Source organism: Bacillus rossius, chromosome 1 (genome assembly GCF_032445375.1).
Source record: "Bacillus rossius redtenbacheri isolate Brsri chromosome 1, Brsri_v3, whole genome shotgun sequence".
Classification (NCBI taxonomy): domain Eukaryota; kingdom Metazoa; phylum Arthropoda; class Insecta; order Phasmatodea; family Bacillidae; genus Bacillus; species Bacillus rossius.
This window is the reverse complement of record NC_086330.1, coordinates 326,241,926-326,264,194: the sequence shown is the minus strand read 5'-3', so window position 1 is coordinate 326,264,194 and position 22,269 is coordinate 326,241,926. Positions and strand designations below refer to the sequence as shown.

General features: G+C 39.1%; 1 protein-coding gene across 5 annotated transcripts in view; it reads right to left on the bottom strand.

Annotated features, from left to right (window-relative positions):
- Nucleotides 1–22,269, bottom strand: part of LOC134528005 (serine/threonine-protein phosphatase 2B catalytic subunit 3-like) — a 557,255-nt gene that overhangs the window by 155,740 nt on the left and 379,246 nt on the right. For all 5 annotated transcript variants that reach the window (XM_063361159.1, XM_063361160.1, XM_063361161.1 and 2 more), the window contains exon 4: nucleotides 2,478–2,589. In XM_063361159.1, coding sequence (XP_063217229.1) covers nucleotides 2,478–2,589 — 112 coding nt within the window. The remainder of the gene's footprint in view (nucleotides 1–2,477; nucleotides 2,590–22,269) is intronic.

Sequence of the window (22,269 nt, the reverse complement as noted above, 5' to 3'; positions counted from 1 at the left end):
AAGAAAACAAATCTTAGAGAATAAGATTTGAATTTATTTAATATACATGATGTGACGAAAAAGTAAGCGTACATAATCAGGAACCTTTAAGAGAGTTCGCTAGTCCATGATTCGAACATGCAACGCTTGCATTATCGCACGATGCAGTCACTTCGAGTACCTGCTGTAATGGATAGCGGTAGGTAAGCCACACTAAACTTATAGGTATTGTGTGTTTACTGTACATTTCGTGACATATGTCCTCATATCTATTCTCTAATGTCCTTGTCTATAGACAGCAAAGTTTTCCACGCAGCTACTTTCTCAACAAGGCATCATTTCCACTGGGCCACATGGAGAAAAATTAAAGGCCTGGGAAAGGGAGGCTAGGCGGATACGGCACACACGTACATATTGACCCATGCCAAAGCATTTATCTACTCTGCTTTCAACCAACCAACGCAAATGAAAGGGTAACATTCTTAATCCATCGTCAAGGAATATGTGAAAAACCAAAACAACCTCCCTTCGCCATTACTGTGCAAACACGCAGTATTGTTCGTCTCTCACGCTTGCCTTGTCATTGTTCTCCGGAAAAACGTGCGCCCCTTTCAGCAAAGACGGTTACGCGGGTGAAGGAATCCAAATAAAAGTCAACGTTTAGAAACCATTCAACAAAACTCACGCGCTTTATGTACCTAAAGCAGCTCTTTGTTCACCTAACTGCCGCTCTTCAACCTCTCCTTTCCGTCGCCACTGAGCCCGGTGCAAGGTGGCTGTTTCAGGGTAGCCGGTGCGGTGTTACCAACTTTGACTTGATCCAACAAATGACCCTTAGTCACGCATGAGAACCTGTTCAAAGTTATTTTGAAGAGAAAAAAATGGTTTAAGGGGAAAAAATGAAGGAACCGAAAGACGTAATATAGGTTAAGGCAGAGAATATTATTATTTGTTTATATGAGCATATAAAATAGTGGCTATTGAGAGTTGTAATTTTCAAAAATGTTTTAAATACTAATAATTTATTGAAGTCATTTACTATTAACCTCGGGCATTTAAAGAAGACAAAAATTCGAAATAATAATATTAAAAAAATTAAGGCTTGAAAACTGATCAAACGGTTCCTATAACTCATATCTACCTTTTGTTACAGCTTAGAACTGTGTTTTTAAAAATCAGAAATAAATACAATATTTATTTTACATAACAATAGTAATTCTATAGCTTATAGCATTTCGGGATATTTTGTTCCCTATCGAAAGGTCTTGCCACTGACGACCAGGCTGCGACAGCCAGTAGGTGGAACAATGGCTCTCGTGTGACGTCATCGTGGGACAATGCATCGCATCTTCGACAGTTTCTTAATGAATGGCAGCCACGAGCAAGTGTCGGACTTGATCATCCGTACTAACAGCGGCGCCTTAAAAACGGCGTTTTCAGAACTGTTGAGTGTTTGCAGGTTGATTATTATAGAACTCACAAAAAAAAAATGTTCGTGAGTTGGAGACAGGCTGGAAGGAACTTTTGGCCAACAGGAAACAACTTATAGGAAAAATTATGTTTATTTAATTGCATGTCTTAGCACCTCTTCAACAACGAAACCGCTGGCGATGACATGCAGCAACACAACAAAGGCTATACCACGGACTTTTTTTAAGAAACCGTTATAGTATTTCGAGAAACTAAGGAAGAAAATTATAATCCGGATGGCCGGGTCTCCTAAATGTGAGTCCATTGTTATTTCTGCGTAACCTCGCACAGAAAGATAACAAAAGTAAGTAAAATTCGTTAGATCTTACTATGGTAGTACAGGTTTCAACATATCTCGGCGCCAATCTCGTCATTTATACAAAGTTATCTGGGATTTCAGCGTATTCACTTGTTTTCTAAACCAAACAAAAAAAACTTCTTACAACTAGACAGCGTGATTTTCTTGGGATATTCCCTGTTTCCCTTATAATGAATTTGGCCACTGTCCCATTGTAAGACTTCGTACCATGGCCTCAATTATTTGTCCTACTAAGATACGATAGTTACAAATATTATTAGAATTATAATGATCACGAAAATGTGAATTTCTATTTTGTAAATAAAGCTCCAGAAGTCTGCACTTAGAGGTTTAACTCATCACCTTCAAGTTTACACTTGCTATTATTACATCTAGTACTAACATTCAAACAATCTGCATAAAATATACTGTGGCTTTCGGGGTTTAACTGCGTCGAAGTGGTGAAAGGCATTCTACCAGGAGGTGGTAGGGAGTTTTTATGGCTATCCATTAGAGATCTACCACTGGTACGTGAATAAGACAATCACAGCCACTAAGAAGAGGCCGCACGTGATTAGCTGACACAGTACTGCGAGGGATGAAAGCAGAGCACTCTAGACGCCAGTTCTAAACCCCGAGATCCAAGATAACTAACAATGCAATGACCACGAAATTCCTGACAAAATACACTGCACAAATAATTCACTAAGAATGACTTCGCCGTACTTACATTCTTGTTTAAATGTGAAGTATTCCGTAAGATGCCTACACTCGTGGTTACCTCGTAATAGGAATAGCGTGGTTGGGTGGCACAGTTTCAGCGCCCACAGGTACAGTACACACTGCGAACACAAGACAACACAGCGTCGTCAGCACCCGGCATGACGGCAATCACCGGCATCAACACACCTTCACATCAGGTCGCCAAGTTTAGAATCACTAAAAATGCTTCTTAAAGTAACTATGCGTAGCTAAGACAAGAATACACTTTTGATCTAATGATTGCACGACATAAATCATGCACAGTAAACAGCAGTTGAATAGTACCCTGTCAGACAAACTCTAATCTTGTTTCAATATTAAAATTTTGAAGTAAAATTATAGGTACTTTTTTAATATTTAAAATAATTAATTGCAATTTTTATAAAATTATCTTAATTTTCAATAAATGAATCAATACTTTTTTAAGCAGAACACTACATACACAGGTGTAACCACTGTTTTGAAAACAAATATAGCATCACTAACAAATATATTTTTTAATTTGTTTTATAAAAACATTAAAAATATAGATATAAATAAAAATATATAACTCAGAAGGAAAGTTTTTATTTCTGTTTTGAAATTTGTTTCTTTTTTTAATTTAATATATATATATATGCAACTTTCTATTTAATATTTAAAACATACTTCGCACCGGGAAACGAAAGTAGAGTAGCTCTGACTAGGCACCATCTACTAACAGGGGGTAGAAAAAACTGTGAAATCTGGACTTTAGTGCAAATCGCAATACGCAAATTCGCCCGTCAACCACATCATATTCCTTGGAGATGAACACAACATTCGTCCCGCCATCCATTCCACAATTTCCTTAATGCCATCAAGAAATGTAATTCCTTTCAACAAATTAACAAACACGAAAATAGTGGCGAAATTGGGAGTTTATGTTCATATGGTATATTTTATTTTACGAATTTACCACACGGAAGGTACGTTTGTAAAAGAAGGATAATGCAGCGAGAATGTGATGCTTTCGACACGGCCGGCAAAAGAAAATCACAAGAGTAATTGTGTTTGTTACTCGTGCGTTCCAACTAGTGAGATATAACATTATCTAGCAAAGAAAAGTGGTACTTCCTCGTGGAAGTCGTGCTGTACAGTCGGAGAAATTACCTGCCTCGTCAAATAAAATCAAGGGTAAAGGCAGTTTCTTTCACAAAACTGTTGTAAGTTATTCTTTAATATAAATTATAGTGAGCCTGTCACACTACACTAAACGATAAAAGTTACAGCTGCCAAAGTGGAAAATGGCAAGGGTATGAGCATTTCAGATTTTACCTAAATGTATTTTTGTCCAATAATATGTTACATGCATTCTATAGTTTTGATCTGAAACCGCAAGCTAAATAAATTGATCGAAAAAAAGATAAAAGTTATTAAAATTATTAAAACGTGAATATTAATTACGACTCCCCCGCGTGTTCTCATCACGGGACGAGTAACGTGCAAATGACGAAGTGGATTAAATGTGCTAATTTTTTTTTTGTTAAAACTGATGCAAACGAAGTACTTGGAAACATCAGCAACGCAAACAATTATGTAATAATAAAAAAACGTTTTCGGACGAGTTATTTGTTCGAAAAAATGTGTTCGGGTTTATTTTATTAGTTTAGCGTCCGGAATGGAAATGTGTTACCCTCCAGTGTGGTCGATGTCGCTTTCATTACTGACCCAAGTTAATTTGTTTTTTGCTGCTGCTTTTCCGCTGGTGGTAAAGCAGCTTCAGTAGATTATGAATAATGAAAAAAAAAAAATGTTTGTCGTGCTAATTTTTTTAGCTTGTAAACAATGTCGACATTAAAACTAAAACATAATAAAAATTAAAATTACATTTTTCTAAATAGCCGTAAAACGTGAGAGACAAGGACAGAAGTACACTTGGAATTAGCATCAGCATTTACCAATGTTTGATTGCTTTGCTCCAGATAGACGGATACAGCCTACATTAAGTAATTTAGGTACTTCCTGTAAATTAAAACGCAGCCTGAGAGTATGTACAGTTACCACATATTCATCGGTTTGGCTTGGAACTTATCTCATCGCATGAGAAACTTTTTTTTTATCGTGGAGCCTGAAAAAATATTTTCATCCGTACTTTTGACATTTAACAAATCAAAAGCTCGTTTAAATGTTCTATCGTTCGACAGGCCATCCAGCTAGGTAACCTAATTAATACCCACTAGCACGTACCAATCACCTTTAAGGCCACGCCCATACTACCGGCTCTACAACGGTCACGTAACCAGGCCGAGCGACGCAACGGTCAGAAGGACAAGGGTGAGAATCTCGGCCCACAATGGTTCCAGTTCCCGGAAAGGGCCAGGCAAGTTGTCTCACGGCACGACACGGCCGAATTCTTCCCGAACTTCCCCGCGCAGTTTCAGTCGTGAGTGGCCGTCCTTTACCTCTGTCGGAAAGACCAAACAAAACAACAAATCTACTGCTTGTATCCGAGTCACGCGCCCAGCAGTTATGGGCCCAACTCCCCCCTGCCTACACCCTAAAAAAAAAAAAAAAAAACGAAATCTGAAAAACTTAAAACATACAATTCGTAAACCTACATGCTTAATGTTCATTCTTAATTTGTAACCCTTACATCTAGTAGATTCGCAAATATTCATATTGTTTCTTTAAACCAAACTTAACCACTTTACCGCTCATAGGGGTGGAATCTCACAAATAAATTGTAAAATAATTTAATTGTTTATTATTTTTACTATTACTTTACCTCTTAATAGTATCGGAAATACGATTTATTTTAATAAGTGAAGTCTAGCCCCGTTTTCACCGCCTATTAAATCTGAGTTTTAATGTGAATTTTAATAAACACAACCAAACATCTTATTCTAAAGTGTTAGTTTGTTTTAAAAACACACCTAACCCTTATACCATCCTTAGGGTTTGAAGTTCGCGAACTGGCAAAATTGTGGTTGATAATTTTCGTGCGTTTATTATTGGTACTCAAAATAATTTTCTATGCTTGATTAATTTCAGATAATTAAAAATTAATATTGAAACCATACTTAACATTAACACCTTAGGGGTTGCATTTCGTAAAATATTAAAATTTTGGTTGGTAGATTTCGTATGTTTATTATTGGAACCCGAAGTAATTTATTATAATGATTTAATTCGGAGATATATATTCATCTACAACAATAAAACCCTTTTTAACCTCTTGGTGGTTGGATTTGGCAAAAACGTTAAAACTGTGTTTGATAAATATTGTACGTTTATTATTGGTACTAAAAAAAATATTACGCTTGATTAAAATCGAAGTTAAATTTATTTATATTAAAACCATATTCACCTATTTTTCACCCCTAAGGGCTGGAATTTCACCAAATACCAAACTTCTGGTTGGTAGATTTTTGTGTGTTTATTATTGGTCCATTGCATATTTTGTTATGGTTGGTTAACTAAGGAGATTATCTTCAATCCATATTTACTTCTTTTTCACTCCTTATGTGGTGAAATTCACAAAATGGTAAAATTGTGGTTTCTAGTATTTTTATATATATAAGAGGTGCCAAAAAAATCATTATGCTCAATTTTATTCGGAGAAATATTTATAAATAATGAAACCATATTTATCTTTTTGACTCCATAGGGGTTGCATTTAGTAAAATATGAAAATTGCAGCTTGTAATTTTCGTTGTTTCCTGTTGGTACCCAAAATAATTTTGTGCCTTAATAAAATTTGTGGAGATAAAATTATTAATTTTAAAAAAATTCTTACCTCTTTTCTTTTACACCTCTAGGGTTTGATTTTCGGAAAATATAAAAATTGTTAATGATGGTTTTCGTATTAATAGTACTCAATATTTTTTTTCGCTTATTAAAATTCGAAGGTATAATTATTAATCTTAAAGGCATACTCACCTCTCTTTCACCCATTGAGGGTTTTAATTCGCAAATTTGAAAAATTTTTGTAAATAGATTTTCACCTCTTTGGGATTGAATTTCTCAAAATATAAAATGTGTGGTTGTTAGTTTTCGTAATGTTATTGTTGGTATCCAAAATCATTTAATCATTATTTATATTCGGAAATATAATTATTAATCTTAAAAACATTTTTATCCCTATTTTACCCCTTAATGGTTAAATTTCGCAATTCATATAAAATTTTGGTTGGTAGTTTTCATATGTTTATTATTGATACTCAATATAATTTAACACGCCTAATTAAGTTCATAGATAATAATAATCTTACAAACATACTTACCCCTTTTAACAACTTAAGGATTGAATTTAAAAAAAATTGTGGTTGGTAGTTTTAGTATATTAATTATTGGTACCGGAAACATTTTCGTTAGCTAGATTAATTTCAGAGATATGATTAAACGTATTTAAATCATATTTACCCCTTTTTCATCCCCTTAGAGGTGGAATGCTGGAATCATATGTAGCCCCATCAAGTAGTTTTTGATTGATGCTCGAACAGATAAACAGTCAAAATATTTTTTTTAAAAAAAAAAAAAAAAATTTGAGTTCTCAATAATGTAATTAGCCATTGTTCAATACTTCTGGTCTAGATCACTAATAAAGCAGCTTGCCCCTGCAACGTCTGCCACACGCTCTACTCCGCTGTGCTGCGGGTTGCCACACACCCGCACAGCAGGCTCTTGCGGGGCGTGCTGTGCGACGAGGCACGGGTGAGTCAACGCTGCGTGACGAAAAACTAGAGAAACACGGGCATTAGCAATCAGATACGTGCTTTTCCACACACACACAAAACGTATGAACGAATTACGGCTACAGGTCTTAACGCCATGGTGGGCAGATTTAACAGTAACGTGACATAACGGAGAGAAAACGGGAGTAGCACCAACGGCTAACCGCAACGTCCGCTACGTTTCCACACCAGTGAATAATCTAATAGTGGCACACACTCGTAATCGAACCCCATACACTTCTGTGGGAGAATACCAGCCGAGGCCAGAATTAGTAAAATGAAGGTGAAATACTTAATTTGTACGCGGTACATCAGTTAATATTGGCTTATTCTCTGTATGTCCGTGTATTTATCTTTGTTATCCATTCTTAATTTTTTTTTCTGTGACAACTGTAAATAAGCAATTACGTATGCCAATGAACGTATTTTAAACCAAATATCCAAGTGAAAGAATCATTAAAAGAAACTGTTTTAAAACAAAGCATTAATTTTCATTGAAAGCAGTACATGTAAAAGGAGTTGGGTAACCTAAACAATGTGCCAACTACATACGCCATGACAAGAGTAGTTAAAAGTTCTATTGGCAAACAATAAACTCGATTTAGGGGTCCAGTAATAAGTTACTGCGAAGTAGCCACTCCATCTCAATATCCACTTTACAAAGCAAGCCAGACAGCCGGAAAATCCGGGATTTACCTGTGAACGGTTATCCAACCTAAACGTAGCCCACCCGAAGCATGTTTCACCTGACAACGCGTCAGGACCAGAATTGTAATATTTTAAAGCCCTATTCACTGAGAAAAAAAAAACTTAAAGCAATTGAAGTGTGATTGTATTGTTTTACGACACACGGTTACGCACAAAAAAAGCTTAAGGCGATGGAAGTTCCAAGATACAGTGGACACTAGGAACCACGAACAAACCTCGCAACTTGAGCGCCACGCGTTGGCGAACACGACATCCGAAGGGCGCTCCTTAATAATTTTAACAATGCATTCCATTTCTGACCGATTTGACTTTTCAGTCCCGATATATGTATAATAATCTTAATGTAATTCGTTTGTCACGCCCTAGCCGATTTCGTCATCAAATCACGCAATTATGCCATGTGTATGGCAGTCGTAATATACAAGTACGAACCAAGTTAAAGCCAAATGGGCACATACAGCCTCCCTCTTCCTTCGTAATCCTCTTTTGAAACTGAAATGTTTTTTTAGACAAAGATAAATAAAGGATTAAGCTTGTGGCGGCGAAAAATGTAACTACGTCAATCCGCCACTTTTTGATGCTGGATGGTGGAACAAAACAGGCCCACGTGGTTTTAGGCGCCATAGATGCTGACAACAAGTATGTCTACTGCACTGTTGTGCATTAGTCCAGTCGGCAATATCCACACGTCACTGAGACACTCGTCTCGGCCATCGAATTCGGCTCCCGAGACGTCGATCGCGCTGAGACCCGTTCTACAAAGACACACTCACTGAAACGGAGACGGATCACGGAAACGGATCTCACGGAACAGTTTCTACAACAGCACCCAGACTGAGATGGACCAACAGCAATTAGCTCGGCAAGGCTGAGCTCTCACGTTAACGTTGCTCCGCGGGACCAATAGAAGCCGAGTACTTGGCTGCGGTGGTAGCAATGTTTGTTTATTCTAAATACGTTAAATAAAATTGTTTCAGGTACCCTACTATATATTGTAATATTATTACTTTGACGTTAATTTTTAATATTTATGTAAATTCTACCCGTACTATAATTTCAAGCATATATATATAATTAACATTTCGTAACCTTGAAATGCCATCTCATTGGTCGCCATTTGTTACACTTCCGTGCACTGTGTAAGCAGCAGAAATGATAGTGAAATGTTACGTGGGACCCGTCTCCGTTTCCGTGCCATTGTATAAAGGGCCTAACCAATCAGTCTGCCAATGCTCCATCGTCACGTCACTCCTCATCGTGTCTAATTACCTCGATGCCGACGAGGATTCAGGGGGCTAAGTTAATTCATTCATTCATTCGCTCACTCAAGTCGCCGGGACAGCGTCCGGGCAATTCTCCCCACCCCTCACCCCTCCTAACGAGCGCCACGGAAGTAATTATCCGAGCAGTCGAAGCCAGCCAAGTGACGCTGGTGCAGCACTCGATTACCAAGCCAACACGTCGCCGTCGCCGCCGTCGCCACCGCCGTCGCCGTCGCCGCGTCCTGGCGCCCGCCCTCCTCCAAGGTCAACAACCACGCCGGGGAAGCAACACGTCCCGTGTCGTCGGAGGAACGAGTAATTAATTCGCAGCTAATTGCCCTCCCGCAAGATGGCTGGCCCGGGCGGGTCGATGCTGCCGACCCCAACTCGGGCCAACCCCGACGACCGAGGAGTCGATCTCGGCTCGTCTCCCGCCCAACTACCCCCCCCCCCCCTCCGTCACCCTGCTGTGGGTTCGCCTTCAACGGACACTTTCGGCGGTGTCGCTACAGATCCTATCCCCACCCCCGCCCCGCTTAAAAGGAACGCTCGTAGCCAAGAGAAGTCACACGAGGGAGGATAATCGTAAATATTCTGTTTCATCGACAGTAACGCAAAAAATCAATTCTACATATTTTACAAACACATACGTACACAAATAAAAAATGCAGTTGCAATTAAATAAACTTTAAATATTTTGCTGTAAGAAGCTACAGTTTCTCGGCACGAAATGCGTGTGGTGCGGAATGATTTAAGTGCGACGCTCGCTGGTGTTTCTGGTTGCGGTATCAACTCTTAAAGCACAAGGCCGTGAACTAGCGCGGAGGCTGAACGTCGAGCATAGGGCAACTGTGAGGCAACGGTAACATTATATGGCAAAGAGATGAAGATAAGGGTGAATAGTAAGTCCCTGTGGTGCTTTCAAGAATCTCTGCCGGGAATTTCATAACTAAATTTTTAGTCCGAAAACGCCCATTTAAAACCATTTTCACTCTTCAAAATAATGCTTCCATTTAAAACAAAACACAAAAAAAGTACCACCATTCACAATTACGACCTCAACATCATATTCCGAAGTGTTTTCCGCGAAAGAACACCATTCGTATATGTGAACAGTTTTTAAATCACATGACTTCTTCTGAAGCTCTGCATCCATTAATTACATGAGTTCCAAATTGTGGGGGAGGGGGGAGAAGGGGGTGTTTGTGGTTTGTCCCAGCAAAATATCATCAAATCTCATTTAAACGGAGCGGGGGGCATTAAAAATCTCACTTTAATTTTTAAATTTAGAAAGAATGCATTATCATTGTTAAAAAAAACATTAAATGTATTATTTTACTTGGAGGGGGGGATTCCATTTTGCCCGTAAAAACGTTTCATGGCTACTGGAAATTTATTATTTAGAGAGTAAATAAAAAGTTTAAAGTTTTTAAAAGAAAATTTAAGAGTCTGAGCCTGAAGAGATTGATTATAGAAGAATTACATAAATGCCCATGGAGTGAGTGAATAATTAGAAAAGGTAGTGTCGTCATCTATTTTTACTTTTACTTAATTCAAATCAATTCGTTATAGTGCACCTTAAACACGGTATTATTTTTCTCGTCTTATTCCATCAGTATTAACGTTTAGGTATTTAATGATTAGGTAGCTAAAAACATGAACATACATTAAAATAAATTTAGTCTGTCAGCTCCTTAGAACCGCGGTTCTAGGAAATTACATCGGCGCGCACACCAAAGACACAAAAACGCAGCCTCGTGCTAGAACGAGGACGCAGAGGGTTTACGAGTTTGGTTTTGACCTTAGTAACAGTGTAGCAAAGTACAGAACATAGGGTGCAGGACAGCGTTCGTGGCGAGGAATTATTAACAAATTTCCAAATACGGTTTTATTTTTAGAAAAATGGTAATCGGGTAAACACTAGGCCTAACAAGGCTCGCATTTGAATCACAATTGTAGGTACACGTTTCCACCGTACATTCATAAAATAATCAATTAACCAATAATATCGTACATAAGTAGGTCGAATATTAATAAGGCAAAGAAAATGAGCATCAATGTAGAAAATAAATACGACACAACATTCATGAGATTATTGAAGGTGCGTCAACCTTAAACTTTTCAACACTGCCACTGGGGAAAAAAACTAGACGCCACACTGAGCGTACCCTAACCAGCCGCGTGTTTACACAGTCCGATCAGCCACGGTTACAAAGATTGCTCGGCGGTGCGCAATCGAACCTCAAGACACACATGTCCATTAAATAACGCAACCAATGAGAAACATGTGAAACAAACATACAAATACACACAATAAACTATACTCGAGCCCGTGAACAAAAACACCAAGTAAGTGGTGAACACATGACAATGCAAAATCCTAAACTATCAAGGTTACGTGCGCAATGCAAACGTCCCGTCCCCGGGAAAAAGGTAACAAGTTAAAGGAATCACGGCCACAATCAAACCCGAGATGAAGGCCCACACAAGCAGTGAGAAAAGCCGGGCAAAGCATGAAAGAAGCGTGCATTACATGGAAAGTGTCTCAAGCGACACAGAGAAAAACTGCGAAAATAACAAGCCTTGACTTACAGCCACAAAGTGTGACCACGCCTCACTGTTCTCACGCAAATTAAATCGGCACGTGGTTCCACCTATACATCGACCCAATGAATAATAGCCACAATACATAAGAAGCGAAATCGTGAAACGGTGAATATAGACTGACTAAAAAAAAACTCCAGCAAGGATGTACAAGTTAAGGCGCCCCACACAGCGAAAAGCAAGAATGCTTTAAAGAAATTTACAAGTTAAGCATACGATTGACAAATTTACAATACAGGAGTCACGTGAAGCTAGACGACATACTACTGTCGGAGCAACTAAACATAACGACGGAGAGAAGAAAAGTGAAGTTAACAACCCGAAAATAACTAAACAAAAGAGGCTCCAAAATGGCGACACGGCCTTAAATAATCACATACAACTCCCACTGCGCAGGCGCAGAAGTGGAAACTAAGGGGAAAATAAAAGGGAAAAGAAAATCACATGGTACAAATACGTCACTATTTCACGTGACAGGGGGAGGGAGGGAGGGGTCCAAATTAAAAGAAAAACACATCACGTAATTAATGGACGTCCCCATGTATGTCCGGGTAGGCGGGCCCATTAAAGACATTGCTATGAGTTCCTATTGAAACAGAACCGAGACACATTCACATGGACTTTTTAGTACGGAAAAAAAATCAATTTACATTACAGTTTAAGGACAATTGTTTAATTTTGTTCCAAGATGTACAACACTGGGAACAATACACGATACACGCGCGCGCACACACACACACTAATCATTTCGCAGGAAGCGGTTGGTTAGCCTTGAGCACCGACCTAATTTGCAGAGGTTCGGCCACGATTTGCGCCTGGACTAATGAGCCAACGTTAGTTGGTAGTAACTATATTTTTAGCTGCGTATGGGCTACACAGGCCGAGTAAAACAACAGAAATTTTTCAGACATACATTAAATGTTACGATTTGAGGCCCACGCAGGAATACGCTGGCAAAAAATAACCTGGGGCGTACAGCAACACATGAGAGTGCTGAGCGATGAGTGCAACACATTCCATATTTACTGAGGTGAAGAGTAGTTAGTGAAAAGGAACTCTAGGCAAAACGTGACTAAATAGATGAAGTGAAAAGAAGTGACGACAAAGACCAAAGTTTAAATTATTAACTTGTCTCGGAAGTTGCGGTTTAGAAGCTAAACAACTAAGTCCTGGTGTTTGCAAACTGATTGTGACCAAATACACCAAAGACAAAGACAGAAGCTCAAAACGCCTAGATCAGAAATTTTATCGAGGCCTCGATTACAAAATTTGATTGTAGCCTGTATTAGTTTTGTCGAAGTCGGTGAACTATGAGAGTTAAAAAAAATATATATATATATATTTTATCAAAAGAGATGCATAAGCTATAGATCATAAACATTGAACGTTAATTTGATAAAGCGAAATTTAAAAAAAAGTAGCATAACTTATTTTGATGTGATGCATGGTGGTTGGATAGCATGGACCATGCGCTTGTTTTGTAATTACACCACCGCCCTATGCTGTTAATAAATTACAGTTTAAAAAATTCTTACATACAATTTCTGGGGAGCAATTTCATTAAATGCATTATTAATATGAATTTAAATATATATATATATGATTTCACTACTAGTGATGCGACAGGGTCTACGTGGATGGAACGGGGCAATATATATTTAAAATATATTTATCTCCACTGTATTTACATTAATTTCTGAAACGAGATTTTTGTTTTATCGTGTTATGTATAGACCGAAATTTTAAACTACATAATGAAACGGCTCCGATACAAGAAGAAAAAAGTTGGTTGTCTGTAAAGTCGGTTTACGGTCGATAGTTTAACGTGACAACGTCATAACAAAACATTGATGAAATGATTGTATACTTTTATGAATAAAATTGAATCATTTTTATTGAATTATCACTATCAAAAAATTACACATAAAAAACTAATTCGTGTAGTAATTTAATTTTTGTTCTATAAGGAAGTTGGAGGGAGGGGAGAATATAAATGAACTCTTTATAACAACGTTTACAAGAAAATCTTAAATTTAAATTTCAACGTTAGTTTTGCTAATTCAGAATTCAGTTTAAAAAAAATGATTTTCTTACTTAAATTCGGATAAATTACGTTCACTTTATGTAATTAATAGGGTGTGAAATGACTGGCATGCGTCAGTAATATTTAAGTGCCGGCGAAGGGTCTAGGAGTCAAACCCTGAGTGGATGCCATCGTAGTTCTATGAAAGGAAATGAGGGATCTCATTATAGACGGATGTCGTAAAGCCAGATATGTTATCTGACAACAGGCCCAGGCCGGTCCGCCACTCAGCGAGGAGGGCTTTGGGGCATTAGCGCCAGCTCAAGTCAACACCCTAGCCCCTCAGTAGTCGGGAAGCCAGCTGTGCACACGAGAGTGCTCCGTTCCCTGCACGAGAGCAGCAACACGCAAACCATGTTCCGTTCCGTTACTTCATGCGCGCAATTTAATACAGGGAACGGGGGTGGAAAGCTACAGAACACTAGATTCAAAGTATTGTAAGAAATTAAATACGTTCAGGTGTGAATCAGACGTATGATTGACTTTCAACACGTACGGGAAGTTAATTAGCGCGCATTGGGCGGGGTCACCAAATCTGTGGCGTTACAGGAAGCTTCAGATACAAGGGCCTGATTTGCGTTTTTGTGGACATGCCGTGCTGACTCTTTCCTGACGCGACAGCTCCGACTGTCCGGGCTTCTCCGTTGTCCTCGCATTCTGCGTGACGACTTTAGCAACATACGCTCTGTATTAGCTCAGCGTTCCCGGGGTCTCGCGCAACTTGACTCAGGACCGATCTGCCATCTAGCGGCGAACTTCTGAACTCCCGTCCTCAGCTAGTGTCATCTCGAGCGTCGTCGTTAGCCGGCAACCACGAGGCTCACTCCAAATGCCCGCTTTATAAACTACGCCACAAACGTAAAAATAAAACAAACGCAACACCTCAAAAGTCTAATAATAACGTTTTCAAACCCCAGCTTATAAACTAAGCAAGACGCAACAACCCAACGCATGCTACTTCCAACTTCTTGCGTTTCGGCTTGCGTTTTCGCCTTCCACATTTGAACTTTTTGAAGCCGCAGATGATGTTTTTATTACACACATAAAGTTCTCACTTGCTAAACTTATGCACAGTTAAAATAACACTTTTAAATCAATCACGATATACATGAATATTATCTAAATCAGTCCGGGGTTAAAATTTGTTCTCTCTTGTTTAACAATTTCAAAATTGACGGTTGGTGACGTTTCGCGAATTAAGTGCTTTGTAAGCGACCGGGATATTCCCGCGTTGTTTGCATGTTGCGTGTTGCGGTGGTGCGTCGATGCGTTCCAAGTGTGGTTATAATACGCGGCCTGAGCCCCTCGACTCATTTTCCGTTGCGTGGCGTGCTTGTTCCGCTTGCTTTGCGATACTTGAAATTGTAATTCCCCCCCCCCCCCCCCCCCCCCCCCCGCCATCCGCGGAAAACAAAACCTGCTGAACACGTCAACCTATGACCACTCAGCAATGTGGAGTGGCGATTAAGCAAACCACACACAACAACCATTTCCTTAGCAATTTTCATGCCTATTTTCTGTTAGCGCGCCTTCTCCCAGGTTGATAAAATTTTAGCACCCTTTCAAGGAGACTGGCTCTGGATATGAAAGATTCTATTGTTCTGTTATAGCCACGAGTCGAAGTCGTCAAGATGGCGGACCCACATGTAGCAACATAAACCCGTATAAATTCACTTTCGTTAACATTACGGGACGTACCAAACGTATAGGTGTGCTAAATGGAAACAGTGCAACTACCCGGGTAAACTTAAATAGTCCTAGTCCTAGAAATAAATAATCGCAAATTTTAAAATACCATAAGAAAACTGACATTACTCACTTGATAATACGTAATCTCCTTTTCAAATCTTACATTGTCTCGGTAGCGCGGCAACAAAGCAAGCGGTTATGCCGCCAAAAGGAAGAACTCTTAACGTAGTTCACATCTCGTCACTGCAGAATTTTTTTTACTTTTTTAAAAACAGATTACAGGACTATACAAATTTGTATTTCACACAAATATTTATTAATAAATTTTTATTTGTTTACCTAAATGTTATAATAACATTAAACACATTGCTCAGTATAATGTTTTGATTATTTCATACTAATAAACCTACATCGTTTATTTTTTCTTAAAATGAAATTGAATTTCATGTTTATTTGTAATTTAAATTTTAAAAAATAATTATCTACCTAAAACACCTACGTTTCTTAAGAAATAAAATGAATGAGTACCTTAACTAAAACTTCATAGAAACTCCATACATGTTAGCCTAAACTAAAATACGAGATAGTTTTCCTTCACTTCAGATTTAAGTTAAATATGGGACTACTACAACTTTAAATTAAGCGTGTTACAGGCGAGAACAGTAACGCGCATATTTGAATTTACCTCGCAAACGGCGCCACTCCATTGGCTAAGAGATTTATTGTACTGTAACAACTGCGCTAATCGCCCAAAGATGAACTTACAGATGTAACACAACCAACTATTCCATCTGCTGTACTATTTTGTGCTACTGCAGTTGAAATTGCAGCTGAACAACATTTATATTATAAATTGAAAAAAGTATTTAAAAGAGAGCACTGAAATTCTTGATTATGTGCACTGAAAGAAGTTCTACCTAAAACCACTGCTAATTTTGTGACCATTTCAGAAATATTTCATTTGAATAATATGGTGTAACACATATATTTTCCACAAATTTTTGTAGTCTGTTACCACCCTCAATTATTTTAATGAAATAATATTGAATCAACGAAAACATTCGCGGTGGTTGTAGAACTGCATTCAATTAAACATATTCCAGACGATCTGAGTTCTGACTTTAGTACTTAATTATTTACAATTTAAAAATCAGCTCCAACTTCAAAGACATATACCAGCCTTGGAAAAGCCTTGGGTAGCACTTTAGACCATAAGTCGTAAATGTGTTTTTAACTTATTTTATCGGGATAAACTTTCAGCCGAAATATGTCGGTCGAATTCAGACTCATTCTGTATAATCGCATTGTACACGTCGCCCTTAAACGAGCAATAGGTGCGGTATTCCAAGACGATCAGGTAAGGTAGCGAATTAGCACTGCCTTGTTGGGATACAACCTAAACCTTGCTCGCGAGCCGTATTCGAGAACATGTCCGAACCGAATCTCGTTAGGAAACAAGTTGGAAACCCGTTTAATAAACTGTGCCCTGTGCTAGGCTAGAAACTGGTTTCAACGCATTCTAACGGACGTTTCACAACCAACGATACAATTGTTACGGCAAAAATACTAGGGATAACAACGCCATCACCCAAAATTAGAACAGCCTTTCCAATTTTCTCAAGTACTTTTAAGTTGCAATTATTTCTTGTTATTACCATTTAAGTGTTCAAAATGTATTCCAGGATAGTTTCGCTATCATAAAGTTTCATTTGGCGCACCAACACGCTTGGTACGTCACCCAATGATCACAAAAAATCAAAATAATACGAGTTAATGGCTCCAGACACGAGTCCGCCAACTGGACTAAATCGAAGAAAAAAAATGAGCTCTGAGCATGCGCGGAATTCGAGCAACAGAACGGCAACGGATAGGTAACAAAAATCCGTCCCCTACAAATAAGAGACTCGTCGTGTCCTACCGTGCATGAGGAATGTAGTTAAGGGTTAAGGTGTAGCATATTCAACACCTACACCCTTATTTTTATGCCTTGGGATACCGGCCAAAGGTACTCGGAGTAGGGGTGGCCGCGACCTCCGAGGAAGAACGTGACTTCATATCACCGCGCCACTTTGAATGGTCGCGACGACCACCATGATCCAATAGTAGGTAGCGCACTGGCTTCTGAAATAACGACAGCCAGTCATCTACGGGCACCGCTTCTCATCTGATCTGACAGTTGTATCTGTAAACCGTGCATTCAGTATCACCTCAACATGATATTGTTCTCCCGATTTTTACTACATTTTACACTAAACAGATTATATACATTTAAAATATCTAGCAGATATCTGACGTTTAAGTCTCCTGTTTACCGCTAATAATTCGCGTCGAATTGATGTCAGTGTATAAATCATTATTTCTCCATACCAAGGTAATTTTATGCAAAACTAACTAGAAATTCAAAGACGTGAGTTTTATGTTTTAAACAATTTAAATACGTCACATAAATCTAATATCGTAAACGGAGTAACACAGAACGTACATCTTCTATCTCGCGTATATGAGAGATGGTAATAATTCAGTTTTAAAGCGCCTACTGAGCGCTCATACAGTATACCGCGCTTCAGTATACCATGCGATTTGAAAACTGCTGAAATATCCGAGTGGTGTCTGTTTACGAAAAACAGCAATAAATGCGCTATTTCGTATTTCGTTTTTAAACTGTATTTTTAGAAGACTGAAATGGGCTAAAACGCGTGTTTTCAGAATAATTTTTTAGACATAAACCGCCTGATAAAATATTCTTGAAAGCACCAAAGTACCTTGCATTACACATTTATCATCATTTCCCCGCCATATAATATTATGATTACCGCTACAATTTTATAACTACCCTCTAGACGACGAGAAGACTGCGCGCCAGTTCAGAGCCTTGCGCTTAGAGGCGATACCGCAATAGAAGCACCAGCGAGCTCCGGACTTATCTTCCCGCCTCACTAACACAGATACACCTCTGACTCAGCGGGGCCCCTTGAATAAGATTGGCAGTTTAAATTTAACATTTTATTTGGCGTGTATTTTCTTGTTGGGTTGCGTGACACAGTTTGTGAGCTCGTAACGGAACACTGCGGCAGCTTCGTGCCGGCGGCAACGAAGAGGCGCAGACGTCACCGCGCGCGCTAATGCCTGCGCCAACAAGTTCTTCCCCGCGTGTGGCTGCGTGTGTGCCCTCGCTATCTGGCCCTAGACACACCCTCCCCCCTTGACAGAGGCCCGGTGTAGCAACACACAATGTGCGCCTTTGTAAACACACACACGCTGCCAACAGCGACACGATTCGACAGCGGGGGGGGGGGGGGGGGGGGAACATATGTTCTCACGTCGCAAACCTAATACCAACCCAGCCATGCGAGTCTTATTAAGGGCCCCGCCTAACCGGGCACAAATGCGTTGTGCTCAAGATATCCGTGTGGGTTCTGTTTGCGTAAAGCAGTTACGAATGCGCTGAGGGCGGATGGGTAGTTCTGTTTCCGTATTTCGTTTTTAAACTGTATTTTTTAAAAGAGTGAAAATGGCTTTAAGTATATATAACGCTAAGTAATTTTCAGGCATGAAACATCCGGTACAGATTCTTGAAAACATCCCATTACAACTTTATCTTGATTTCTCCACCGTATAATGCTGTAGTTACCGCTTCGGATCACATCGTTGTATGCGCGCCAGTTCAGAGCGCATATACCGCTCTAGAAGCACCAGCGAGAGACGCACTTATACTGCCTCACGAACACAGGCGGGTCCCTTAGTTGAGAGAAGGAAAATGAAAAATTGAGTACCTCGGTTTAGTCTTTTGGATTCTGGCCGCAATGAAGGCGAAGAAGATCGCAGACGTTTCGGTCGACATTGCAGTAGCTATCTTGAGGGTAGCAGTGTATTATACCGTTGTAAAAAAAATGCTAATCTGAAAATGAACGAAACGTCAGAGATCGCTTCACCTTCGACGCGGCCAGAACCCACGGCCCTAGTGACCTCGGACAACAACCGCGAAAGTTTGTCATCCTTAGTCAGGTACATAGGTAGATATCAACAATATGCGTGGAAGCAAGCACGTCGCACAGTTAGAAATTACAGTAAACAACTTATCAAAGAAGAATGCAACCTTCGTGAAAGAAGGGTTCTATGTATTTTCAGAGAGCTGGATCTGCGTATGAACTAGGCTGCATTTGGACTCGCGAGTTCTATGTTCCTGCGTGAACAGTTTGAACACACACGCGGAAGAAAGAAGTGCGTTTTCGCTGCGACTAGCAAGTTTTTGGTGTTAAAATTCACACAAAAATTATTTATATGATTTTATATTCAAAATAAATAAAAACAGTGCCCGTAAATTATCGAAGATCCCTGGTGTAGCGGAATGATAATTATTCGTTGGTATTTTTAAAGGTTTTTATTTTTTGGTTGCATTAAATCTAATGTTTGCTAGGTTGGCTGCATTGTTGTACTCAGTTGCGTAATTTGGATTATTTAAAATCTAAGTATTGGTGTAAGGTGGTCTTAAAAATAATTATAAATGAATTATAGGTTTATATTTAATAAAGACAATTTTGATAAACAAGTTTTTGTGTCTTTTTAAAGTATTTTTTAGGAAAGGTTTGGAACTTTAATGCTGAATGAAAAATCGGGAACGCCAATGGAGAAGTCAGATTGATTTATTTTTTGCGCTCCACACCTGGCGGGGAGTGAGTGTGACGTGTGGAGACGAGGAGAGTCGTTGACAGTCGGGTGGACCGAGACTGAACGGGCGCAGGATTCGCGGACAAGTCGATCTGGAACACAAGCGAGACGAAACATTCGTGTGCCCTGTACCAGCGAGCCACGTCTGTCTACGAAGGGGTAGACAAACCTCCCATGCCCACGTTTGCTCCGAGATCGTACACAACTTCAAAAAACTGTACGTCACGATCGTCAGTACCCACGGGAAAATAAACTTGCTAGTTTGCAGCCATCGTCTTAGCATGGTAAATAGCGACAGTATCCATCGGAATATGTAATAATCAATTTGAATCTAGATTGTGTTACATCAGTTAGTTGTTCACTGCAATAGTCTTTGAGAAAATCAGCACAGCGCACGCCATAGCCGCCATGTTGTATTGACACTGACTATCATGCAACTTGCCAGATATTCGGTTCACAAAAAAAAATTATCCATGACAGTCTGTACACATAAAATATACACAACACTAAACTGTGACCAATATGAAAATATCGTATGTATTAAGCGCAATATTAACTGAGATAGACACTTCTAGTTTAATATGATTGTGTTCTGTTGTTGAGGTGTGCGCTTCGAAACATTGTCGTGATTTGTGTATTTGGTAATGAGCACAAAACACCAACAGGAAAATTCAGTAATTTGATGTACTAAATTGTTTGGGTAGCGGAAATTGCCGCGAGTGTTACGAGCCGTATGGGGGTAACTTAGCGAGCAATTTCGTTTCACAGCATGAACTTAATTTTCGTTGAGTAGTAGTCTCATATCAACTAGTTGTGTGCATGTTCCAGATAAACTATGTTAGGAGGAGTCATTATTTTTTTGTGCTTGAACTGCGTGCCACTGGCTAAGCAAGGTCGACGTTCGGCGCATTTGAACTGTCAAACAGCAAGCAACAGCTAAGTTCAGTTAAGAGATTTTTCTTACTTAAGCGCCCCTAATTATATTTATTAAAAAATAATTGATCGTCTGTACAGCTGTTTGTAAGTCGTGTATATAGTTATATTCGTTAAGTAATTAGTTAATTTAGCCAAACCAGTTGTTTCATAAGGAAAGCGAGTAGGTAGGGTAGGGCGGGGCTAGTTGAGCATAGGGGCAAGTTGGGCAATCGAAATACTTCGAAAACTATTCACGGCACGCGAAGGCATCAAATGGTGAAAAGAAGGGGTCGCGGGAGGGGAACTCATCACGAGACCGCCAGTGGCGACTAGTCGATCGAGTGAAGTACACGCGCGCATTGTTTATTTTGTAACCGGAAAGTAAAATAATTATAAAGCTGAATATTTAAATGCTATCCGATTTTAATCAGGTAAGTGTTAAACTTCCATAAATTTATAGTACTTTTGATATGTATAAATATTTTGGGTATAATTCTAACCGGTTTTTCATAACCTCGCTTTTGTTTTAAAATTTCAGATTGGGGTTAGTTGAACTATAGTTGCTCAACTAACCCCACGACTTAGAACTAAAGTAATATATGCTTTTTATTTTTTTTAGGATGTTCTTAGGGCCGGTTTCACAAAGTCTGTTTAAAGTTTCGGTTATCTAATCGAACGATTAATTTAAACAGGACATTAAAGTACTGATTATCATTTGACTGTTTCCCAACGTATTTTTAACGAGTGTTTAACTAAACAACGGTTAAGGGAAATATGGCAACCAGGCGATGACGTATTGGATCGCGATTGGCTGTCGTGCTACCTTCGTTTGTTACTTTTGGCCAGTGTTTAAGGTTCGGTTAGAGAAAATTGTAAACAAACATCAATATGGACTGAAATAAGCGGCCACGATCCGGAAATTTTCTTGCTTCGGAAACGGAATTACTTATATCTTTAGTGGAAAATTTTACCTAAAACAATGTCAAACACTTTCAACTGTCTTTCTATTTTACATGCTTTATATTAGCTTCACCTGTATGTTTGTTTGTCTGTCCGTCTGTAACTCTTTCGACTAAGAGTTAGTGGCTCATCACTGTAAAATGTCCCACCAATTTCATTATGTTCGTTAGCCGAGCG